Source organism: Medicago sativa, chromosome 7 (assembly GCF_051527215.1).
Source record: "Medicago sativa cultivar Bolivia chromosome 7, Bolivia_mono, whole genome shotgun sequence".
In the NCBI taxonomy this organism is placed as follows: Eukaryota; Viridiplantae; Streptophyta; class Magnoliopsida; order Fabales; family Fabaceae; genus Medicago; species Medicago sativa.
The window spans coordinates 4,998,291-5,009,535 of NC_140755.1; the positions used below are offsets into that span (position 1 = coordinate 4,998,291).

The 11,245-nt window shown below is 33.1% G+C and overlaps 1 protein-coding gene across 1 annotated transcript; it reads left to right on the forward strand.

Annotated features, from left to right (window-relative positions):
• Positions 1-2,520: 2,520 nt before the first annotated feature.
• On the forward strand, positions 2,521-9,705 carry LOC146903711 (Protein kinase family protein). The gene is made up of 16 exons (XM_085727694.1): positions 2,521-2,987; positions 3,568-3,696; positions 3,784-3,857; positions 3,995-4,064; positions 4,156-4,211; positions 4,878-4,949; positions 5,051-5,145; positions 5,228-5,294; positions 5,367-5,496; positions 5,591-5,809; positions 5,926-6,056; positions 6,952-7,126; positions 7,222-7,312; positions 8,009-8,166; positions 8,989-9,177; positions 9,261-9,705. Exons 1-16 carry the CDS (start codon positions 2,904-2,906, stop codon positions 9,318-9,320), a joined length of 1,800 nt encoding a protein of 599 aa, XP_085583820.1. The 5' UTR covers positions 2,521-2,903; the 3' UTR covers positions 9,321-9,705.
• The last annotated feature ends 1,540 nt before the right edge of the window (positions 9,706-11,245 follow it).

Genomic DNA, 11,245 nt, shown 5'->3' on the forward strand with positions numbered 1-11,245 from the left:
TTCTTTTGTAACCAAACTGATGCTTTGTTCCAAATTAGCTCAAGAACTTTTTATTTTGTAAATTGAGATCAAATTTGGATTGCACAATTGGAAAATATTAGAGTGTTTCACAACAATTTTTTAACATACACGCATAGTGCTTCTACTGCACCGATCGAATTAAGCTGCCACAATTGGCAAGTCTTTTTTTATTACATGCATGAATCCTAGACAGCACCTTTGTTAAGTCCCTCTACCATAAGTCATGTTGATGTTAATGATAACTACAATTTAAATAGTATTGGTCATGATTATTCCTACAAAGCGTTCAACAAGACAACAAGATTTATTAGCCAAGAAGATGCTCATTTGCTTCATCTAATACTTAAGGTTATTCTCATTCTAGTATCTTATTATGCATGTGTCCCTATATAGGTTGGAACACTAGAAAATTATTTGATGTTCAACTTTTTTATTGTTTATTTCATTTCAATTTCAACATAAAATATATTCCTCTATTAAGAAGTTTTATTTTTTTTTATTTTTTTATGAATGATTTTAGTTGGAAAAGGCTTTAGATGGTTCCAAAGATAAGTTAAGAGCTCAAGAAGAATTAAATATTGAAATTGCTCATAGAAAGCATGTGGACGAAAATATCCATTTCATACATAATCATTTTTTTTGGAGAAGAGACAAACTCCATTATGATGACACATATTCGATCAGACAGACAAGCTCTTGTTGATGATTGGGATTGTCTCAAAATATTTGTAAGCAAAATATCACTTAACTAGTATATTTGCATTTTCAGCATACATGGTGATTGTTATACTTATTTTTTAAGTCATTATCTTGCACATACTTTACACAGGTAAAAACTTATGAGCGTCATTGTGGTATCTTATCAACATATGGAATGAAATACTCAAGAGTCTTTGCTAACATGTGCAACGTTGGCATTTCTGAGAAGCAAATGATTGCAACAATATCTCAAGTTTTTTCCGAGAAAAAACATTTTTCATAAATTTCCTTCTCAAGGATGGAACAAAAAGTATATATTTATATTTCGATTCTACAAAAATGTAATATTCTTATTCTTTGTATTCAGTGGCAGAGCCACCTATAAGTTATGGTGGGCCACGGCCCACCCAAACCAAAAAAAAAAAGTCAATAGGTATACAAGCATACTAAAATTTAAAATTATATTATATATATATAATATGTTGCGTAAAAAATTTCAAATCATATGTGTGTCCTAGCGATTAACGCAAGATCTCATGTACCTTCTTGTTCATAGTTCAACTCCTGCATGAATCAAATATCGCTCAACAACTATTTATGTAAATAAAGCACAATTATTTTTCGATTAAAAGTATATGTGTAATAAAATAAAAATTATATAATATTTATGTTAAAATATTCTTAAAACATGTTCCATAGACAAAAAAAGCAATAGTCACTCAAATTAATTAATAAAAGAATATATGTTTACGCTTATTAAAATAATTTGCCCACCTCAAAATTATTTTCAGCTCCGTCACTGTTTGTATTAGGCACATATTATTAAAGTTATGATGTATTTTTTTTAGAGAAGATTGAATTACACTTTAATATAGTCCCCGCTCTCTCTCTCATTATGACATCGTTAAATTATGTCATTTATCACATCATTATTCTTCTCTCATACACAACATTTTCTGAACTAATTTAAACTAAAAATGCTATATGTAGCGAATTAATGCTTGTAAATTTTTCCCGAAGTGAAATTGGCGTGTTTTGATTGTATCTCAATTGTTGACTCCCATATTGTCCGCCATATCTCCGTTTATTTCGGTAAATAACAGATTTCGATTGGCCAAATTTTTTCTGCGAAGCCTTCGTCAACAATTCCTTCAATGTATACAGCAACGCTCAATTTAAAATAAGAAAAATGATATTTGTAAAATCATTTTGTGATAATTTTCTCTCTCCACTTACATTGCATACTTACACTTTCTCTTATTTTTCTCTCGCTATTGTTTTTGACTATAAGAAGAGAAAAAAATACAATTGTTATAAAAGTTGTCACAAAATAGTTGTAAAATATTGTTACTCTTAAAGTAAAGTGTCCATCTTTCATGAACCTAATGTTCGAATCCATCCATTTTTATGAGTTAATCCATATATAATTTAAATGTATCTTATGAATCACATGTGGTAATGTTAATTCCATTTTTGCTTGTTAAAACAAATAATTGTGTTATTTGAACAACCGTTTTGGTGACAATTTATGAGACAACTTTAGATTTACAAAGAAAAAGTAGGTATTGACACAAAAATCAAAGCAATAGAGAGATAAAGTAAATATTAATGTGAGTATGAGAGAGAAAGTTGTCACAAAAATCGTCGTGGTTGTACAAATATCATTTCTCTAAAACAAAAAGAACATTAGTCATGAGATTAGACCGGTCGTTGAACTAGCTATAACAATCTATTCTTTTCTTAATTTAAAAATATTTTTTTAAAATTTTATTTCAATATCTTATCTCAATCTATTATATCATCTTCATCCAATTCAAAATTCGTCGCATCCTGCATCAAACCCTAACCCTAATTCTCCAAATTCAACCTACCAATTATTTATTTTTTTCAATTTTTCCTTTCAATTTTTTCTTCTCTATACAATTTTTTCTCTAATTCAATCAACAATTTCATCGATGAATCAACGCACACGATGATCAGGAAAGTTATCATCACCGCCACAAATCTACTGCATGTGTTCAGAGAATGCCAGTACTTCGTCGTCCTGCTCCGGTAAGCTGTGAAAAATCCAAACTTGTGCCGCTATCACGGCGGCAAGAAAAAAAGAGCTGAAGAAACCGGTTATTGAGATATTTGAGCCTGATAACTTGGTAAGAGAAGAGGTAGAAGAAATTGAAGGGGTGATGGGTGATGAAAGTGGTGGTTTGAGTGCTAATAAAGGTGTTGCTCAAGAGGATGAGGGCAATACTACCCCTTTTCCTGAGAGGGTATGTGTCCTATGAGTTTGTTCAATTTTTCATGGCATGAAAATGCTTTAAAAATTTATTTATGTTGCAAAGATTGTTTCTGCAACCAATTTGATTGATAAACACCTAATTATGTTTGGTTAAGTTTATAAAAATATGTAATCAGTAGGTGCAATCATACAAGCACTAATGCATCGGATCCCATTAGAATTTCATAGTAAAGAGATGGCCTGAACAAGTGTTCATAAGTGGGGGCAATCCTCACCTCACAACCGGTTTTTTGGGGTTGTTTTAGGGGCGAAACTAGAACTAGGATGGGCGACCTCTTGGGTTGCACCTCATCCCAACACTTTTGGAACCCAAAAAATATGCAATGAATTATGACTTACTAATAAGCTCAAAAGGAGCTTAGTTTAAGAATATTTTTGTATATGCGATGGTTAATTAAGCTTTTATGAATTAAGCTGTTTGATTAAATGTGACTACAATGTCTCTCTTCATGAATTATTTTTATTTTTGAATGATGTAACCATGGTTAATATATATGTGCTTATTCGTTTCAATATTTTTTTCCTTTCCTTCAATTTGTTTTGACCCAAAGGTTCAAGTAGGAGGTTCGCCTATGTTCAAAGTGGAGAGGAAACTTGGCAAAGGTGGATTTGGACAGGTTTTTGTTGGTCGTCGAGTAACCGGTGGTAATGACCGTCTTAATGGCCCCGGTGCCACTGAGGTATGCTGAGGGTTGTAACTTGGAACTTTAATGTGGTTAAAGGATTTTCATTGGATTTAAGTTTATTGCTATCTTTTCATATTTCAGGTGGCTTTGAAATTTGAACATAGAAACAGTAAAGGTTGCAACTATGGCCCTCCTTACGAGTGGCAAGTGTACAAGTAGGTATCTTAATTGCAGTATATTGTATAGTCAAAAATCTTAACTGTAGTATATTGTAAATTGGTTTGCATTTATGTACAAGTTTCGTGAAGAGGTAAATTTGCCTGAGATTTGTTTTTTATATTTTGTTTTGAAGCACCCTTGGTGGAAGTCATGGAATACCTAAAGTACATTATAAAGGAAGACAAGGAGAATATTACGTGATGGTATGATCTACACAATAAGCATTGTATATTATCTCATTTCACCTTAGCCAATTAACTATTTTTTTAATGATTATCATTATATTATATGCAGGTTATGGACATGCTTGGTCCAAGCTTGTGGGATGTTTGGAATACCACAGGCCAGGCGTGAGTATAAGCCTTTTATGATTGCATCTGCTTCTTTGTTGCTCTTGTGTTTTACATAAATGACCGTTACATATTGATTGTATATTTTAAGCTTTCTTTGTTAAGATTATATTGGAGTGAGGTGTGACTCAGTTTTAGTTTAATTTCTTCCATCTAACCAAACTAAAACAAGATTAGTTATATTTTGTATAGGCGGTTTTTGGTTTGGCTATTGATATGATTTATGTAGAACATTATGGCGCTGTTTGATCCAAGTAGCGGATTCTACTTAGTGGGATAAGGCTTGGTTGTTTTTGTTGTAGGTGTAAATGGTTTATACTGAACTCTTTGTGATGTCAGTCTTCTGTTTTCATTTTTCGAAGAAAATTGATCTTACTTGACATTTGTAGAAATCTTGAATTCTACTTTATACGTAAATCACCATTCAAGTAAATTCTTTGAATACTGTAGCTTTGACGCGCTTTGTGCATTAATTACGTATTCTGCTTCACAAATGTTATATCTAAGCCTTCTATTCTGGCTGTGTCCTCTATATCTTATTTATCCATTTTCTTCTTTGTCAGTGAGCCAATAATTAATATGCTCCTTTTTTTTCCGTTTCTGGTTTGTGTTTGTCTTTTTTTTTTTAATGGAATTTATTGATTTGATTGTCTTTTGAATATGTAGGATGTCTGCCGAAATGGTGGCATGCATTGCTGTGGAGTCATTGTCGATCTTGGAGAAGATGCACTCAAGGGGGTATGTTATAGATCAAACACATGCTTGTATTCAGCCTTTTGTTTGGTATATTGATTTAGTTGAGTTTTCTGGTTTCTAAATATTGCTTTTGTTCATTATAGATATGTGCATGGGGATGTAAAACCAGAGAACTTTTTACTAGGTCAGCCAGGTACAGCACAAGAGAAGAAATTGTTTCTTGTTGATCTCGGATTAGGTGAGTAGTTTGAATTTGAAGTGTGAGAAATTTTGTTTTTGCCGGCCCCTTTTTTTTAATCTTACAAGGATTTTATTTTCAGCAACAAAGTGGAGAGACACCTCCACTGGTCAGCATGTTGAATATGACCAGCGCCCTGATATGTTCAGGTTTCTTTTTTCACTCTTTTATTAGCGTAAAAATATCCAACATCTTGAGGCTTATATTTTTAATTTTTGCAGAGGAACTGTTCGATATGCAAGTGTTCATGCTCATTTGGGAAGGACTGCTAGCAGAAGAGATGATCTTGAATCTCTTGCATATACTCTCATTTTTCTTCATAAAGGCCGGTTACCATGGCAAGGTTATCAGGTGCTTACACCTTTTTTATTCTCATCCAGTATTTACTGTGGCGATTGGATTCCATTACATGTTTGTTTTAATCCGTTTTTAATTTCTCTGACAGGGAGATAATAAGTCGTATCTTGTTTGCAAAAAGAAGATGGGAACATCTCCTGAGATGCTATGCTGCTTCTGCCCTACTCCTTTCAGACATTTCCTTGAGTTTGTAGTGAACATGAAATTCGATGAAGAGCCTAACTATTCGAAGCTAATATCCTTGTTTGATAGTGTGCTTGGACCAAATCCTGCACTGCGGCCAATTAATACTGAAGGTGCTCAAAAGGTAATGATGGTGTTGTTATATTAGAGATCTTCTATTTTATTATCACGCTTTTAAACCTTTGGGTGGCGTCATTGTATTTACCATGATCATCTGTTTCCCAAATTGAAATTTACCAGGTCGGGCAAAAGAGAGGTAGATTGAATATTGAGGAAGAAGATGATTCGCAGCCTAAAAAGAAGGTTCGTTTGGGGGTTCCTGCTACACAATGGATATCAATTTACAATGCAAGAATGCCAATGAAGCAAAGGTAGAGATGCAATCACTTTTTGCCGATGTTTCATTAATTTGACCAATTGAATATATATAAGAAGCCTCATCTGATTAGTGGATGCGGCTACATGGATCTCGAGATGCAAGAATCCCTATTATGATTTAACTTTAAAAGATAAATTATTTACCTCCGAATCTATGTTACATAAGTACGGGTACGGTACCCGGTACAATACGGGTACCGACTACCGGTACGAGAATATGGCAATTTTTTGAAAAAATTAAGGTACGGGTACATCCATAAAATCATGAATTTTGTTATATAATATATAACATGAGAGCTAAATTCTTCAATTTACAACAAAAGCATCACAATAAGAGTTTAAAAATTTGAAAATTAGTGTTGGTTACAACAACAAAAAAACTCATGCACACATAACACTATATATTAATATACAAGAGAAAGTCACAATTTTCATTCACAGTAGAATAATGAGCAAAATTGATGTACCACGAGTACCGTATGTGTACCCGGTACGGGTACTTCACCTTTTTACAAGCACTCATGCTTCAGAGCTCCAAATCTATCATAATGATGTCCAAACACGTGTCCGAACCACCTTATATGCTGTTTTACTATCTTTCCTATAATGTTAGTCTAATCTAACACATGTCGTATAGATATCGGTGTCTTGCTGTGATTTACTTGGTTAATATATGGGAAAATATATATAAAACAAATTTAACCATCTGATATGTCTGGGAGTGCATAACTTGTCATTCTTTATAAATTTGTATATTCCTTGTGTTTGTTTATCTGACTTGGGATCTTCACATATAAATGAGTTATAACTTGAAGTAAAACGTATCTACTGCTTGGGTGTTTTGTTATGATGATGTTATGGTTTACTGAAAAGTGGCTGTACTGTTAGGTATCATTACAATGTAGCGGATGGACGATTAGCGCAGCATGTAGAGCGAGGGATTGCGGACGGCCTTCTTATTAGTTGTGTGGCTTCTTGTTCCAATCTCTGGGCACTTATTATGGATGCTGGAACTGGATTTACAAATCAAGTTTACAAGTTGTCACCTTTTTTCTTACACAAGGTTGAATTAAATGTTGTACATCATTGCATGTGGAAAGCATTGTAACCTATTTTCAGTTTTTTGAAACTTACCCATCCAATTCTGCTTCTTTATAGGAATGGATCATGGAGCAATGGGAGAAGAACTATTACATTACTTCTATAGCTGGGGTTACTAATGGGAGCTCTCTTGTGGTGATGTCAAAAGGTTTGTTTGCTTTACTTACAAATGAAGAATGATATTTTTCTCCGTAAATGCATCAACATTGGATCCAATTTCGGGGGTCTTTAAGTTAGTTAGGTAATTAGGGTCTCTGTGTTCCCAAAAAATGGTTTTCTTTTTTTACCATTAGTATATTCAAAACGCCAGTAAACTATGATAAGGGCATGTGTATTAACAGTTCCCATATCTCTGAAATTTGAGCAGGGGTGGGGATAATGATGCACCTCTTGTTGCTAATTTCATGGTTCCCCTCTACACTAAATGGGAAATTAAGATAGATTACAAGTATTATTATACATTGTTTTTGAATACCCGGCTGTCTGTAGGATCCACATAAATGGGAGTGAGGGTGACTTGATTGTTGATTCAATAAGCTTGGTGAATTTTATATAATTAAGTTAATAAGTTGCATATTTTAATTTGGAGTAATTTGAAAGTCTATTCACATGGAATTCGCTTTTTACATGATTTGTCTTTTATATTCCCGCCTGTTCCAATTTCCTGTACAAGTATGGCAAAGAGGCTCTACTCAAATTTAGTGCCTGTGTGACTTTCAATTTTTTAGCAGATCTATCTGGATGTTGTTTGTTCACTTGCATGAGGGTTTCTTTCTCTGCTTTAATACTATAGAGGGAACAAGTGAGAAAAAAACTTCATTGTGATTTGTTCTGGTTTCCACAGGCACACAGTATACACAACAATCATACAAAGTAAGCGAGTCTTTCCCCTTCAAATGGATAAACAAGAAGTGGAGAGAAGGTTTTCACGTGACTTCAATGGCCACTGCTGGAAGTCGTTGGGGTGTTGTTATGTCACGGAATGCTGGATTCAGTGATCAGGTTTGCTGTTTATTTTGTATTCTAATCTGTGATATGATATAATGGAATAAAAGCTTTTGAGTATTTATTTTCCTGCCTTTATTCAAAATGTTTTGTACATTTGTATTTCATTGAGTATTACTATTACTACATGGCCTGGCTTTGGTCTCCGAGTAATATATCAAACTGGTGTGCTTGCAATCCTCTTTGGATTGGATCAGTAATTTAGTGGTACACCCTGCCAACAAAGTTTGATAGAATTTAGCCAAAATCCACCTATTTTCTAGCTTGGTTTGTTGAAATTGGGTCCAACTCATCCTTACAAAATCAGCTTGTAAGGTGAGGAGTACCTCCTTTTTCTAAACTCTTATCTAGAGTCCTATCTTTCCAACACGGGACTTGGTTTTTTCCCCCAATATGGTTATTGACTTGTTGGATAGATCATAGGGGTTGGTTCCTCTTATTGAACTCATTCTGGTTATTGTCAAAACAATTCTTGTTTGTTGGCCTTTTCCTTCACTTCACTAGTTCAAGGTTAACTTTATTAAGAAATTGCAACTGTAGGAAGCACTATTGGGTTGTTAAGCATTGTAAGGTCGCTTAATACTGTCCCATAATACTGTCCCATAGCACTATTGTTTATTGGCCTTTTCCTTCACTTCATTAGTTCCTTGGTTTAATTTATTTATTTATTTCTGAATTAAATAATTTAAATTTCTTGTTACTTTTAATAAAGCAACAGTTTTTTCCTTGCCTTCTCTGCACAAAGTTCGGTTGAAACTTTCTGTACTTAGATTATCGTCTCTTTTCCTTGCTTTCTCATCATCCACGTTTTATCTGTAGGTTGTTGAACTTGATTTCCTCTACCCTAGTGAGGGAATCCATAGACGATGGGATAATGGTTACAGGATCACAGCAACTGCAGCTACATGGGATCAATCTGCTCTTATATTAAGCAAACCAAGGCGAAGACCTGCTGACGAAACTCAGGAAACTCTTCGGACATCTCAATTTCCAAGCACACATGTTAAGGTTAGGGTTGATAAATCAATACTTGATTTTGTTAGCTACCTTCAAAAAGTGATTTTTCTCATTGATTCTGTTTATGTTTACAGGAAAAATGGTCAAAAAACCTTTACCTTGCTTGCTTGTGCTATGGGCGTACAGTATGTTGATTCCCTTTCAGTGTTGTCAAATAGCGGCTTGTTGTAGTGTAGCGGAATTTGAACAAACCGCTATTTTCCGCGATCCGCGATGGACAACATTGTTCCCTTTACAAATGAGGGAGGGTATTTTGTTTGTACACTATATATTTTTCTACTACTCAAGTCATAATGTATAAGTTTGTGTGTAAGGCTAGATGTGCAAGATGAGAAGTGTATGTTGTTTTTTATATAGTATTGCTCTCCGCACCCCCTCTTTGGGTGGTGGATGTGGCAGTTAGTAAATGTATACATGTTATATTTGCCTCCTAACTAAATGTAGGTCTAATTTTAAAATTGTTTCGGCTACACGTGTAATGCTAATAAATAAAAAAAGAGTATTTATTTTGTATGGATACATATTTCTTTATGTATACATTATTACAATGTCCAACATAATTTCATTGCATATGCCTAAAGAAAACATGATTTCATTGCCCTTTCCATTGCATGCATGGGACACAGCATGTAATTGGATATGAATTTCTTGCATGCTGTTATCTAGAAAGGGATTTGAAAGCTTTATTGGAAATTAATTGAATTGTTAATTTTACAAGGCAATGAAGTGTACATCTTTTAAGGCCATTCACCTACCAATGGGTGTGTTCATCCAAAAAAATTGCAAGTAGCACAAGATTCAAAGATTTTTTATTTACTTTTTAAATTTTTGGATATGATCAATTTTTGGACTATTTTACTAGAAATTGAATCAAATTGAACTCAATCGCATATCTAAATTTTAATGTTTGTATAGATCTCTTATTTTTATTACTTTCTCATCTCAATATCTCCTTTACTTTAGATAAGGGGGTTCTTTAAGGATTTCAACTAAAAAAGTTACTCCAATGCATTTTAAAAAGTTAAACATTTCAATTTTTAATGTATTAAATATACACATTTTCATAAAATTTGACTATTTTAAACTTTTAAAAAATCATTAAATTTTTTCATATTTTAATATGTCTAGTATTTTAGTTAACCACATAAGTCATCGATGTTATAAAGTCTCGATTCAAAACAAATACTCTAACAACCCTTCTTTCAAATTCTTCCTTTGCAACACCAGTACACCACATGGTAAAGTCAAACAAATACACATGATTGATGTACTGTGCTTGCCTACTTGGTAAGGCGGCTGATGTAAAAATCAGGAGAAATACTCGTGCAGTCACAACATTCAATCATTTTTAAGATACATACTCATAAAATAAAATTTATATCATTTAATTATTTCATAAGTACATGTTTTTCAATTATTTTTTCTTTTATATTTTTTTTACTTATATGTGTACATAAATAAATTTTATTTATGCTTAGTCATAAGTAAGCATATCTTAAAAGTTAGACAGTGTCTCTAAAAAAAAAATTAGATAGTGCATTAGTTAGCATCTATTTGTGATACACTTAATCTTTTGAATACTTAACTAATGTCACCGAGTACTTATTAGGATTAGGAATTCCCTTTTAAAATGTGAAAAATATTATGAATTTTTTAGCTCTTAAAATATTAGGAATTCCAAAATTTCCACTCTTAAAAAAATTTGAAAATTATTTTTTATTTATTTAAGTAAAGGTAGGTGAGTTGCTCTATGAAGGCTTATCAGGATCAGAACCGGTTTCACGGTTCAAAGAGTATTTACATATGTATTTATAAATCACCCACTAAAGATGTCCTTAAATTGGAAATGGAAATTGAATCCACAAGTCTTTCAATCAATAACTTGGACGTCAACGTTGCATATCAGATTTTGTCAACAAATTTTTTTTTTTTCATATTAGATGACATGTGTGTTTCGGTCTCTAATTTTATCATATCTAGCTCCAACGAGTCTTCAAACTCAAGACTGCACAATTTTGGGTAGCACTTAGGTGACATTTTTTTTTGAGAGAAAGTGACA

Coding starts and splice junctions, on each gene's coding strand:
- LOC146903711 (XM_085727694.1), top strand. CDS start 2,904: ATGGGTGATGAAAGTGGTGGTTTGAGTGCTAATAAAGGTGTTGCTCAA. Junction 5,295..5,366: donor CAGCGCCCTGATATGTTCAG/GTTTCTTTTTTC, acceptor TAATTTTTGCAG/AGGAACTGTTCGATATGCAA. Junction 6,057..6,951: donor AGAATGCCAATGAAGCAAAG/GTAGAGATGCAA, acceptor CTGTACTGTTAG/GTATCATTACAATGTAGCGG.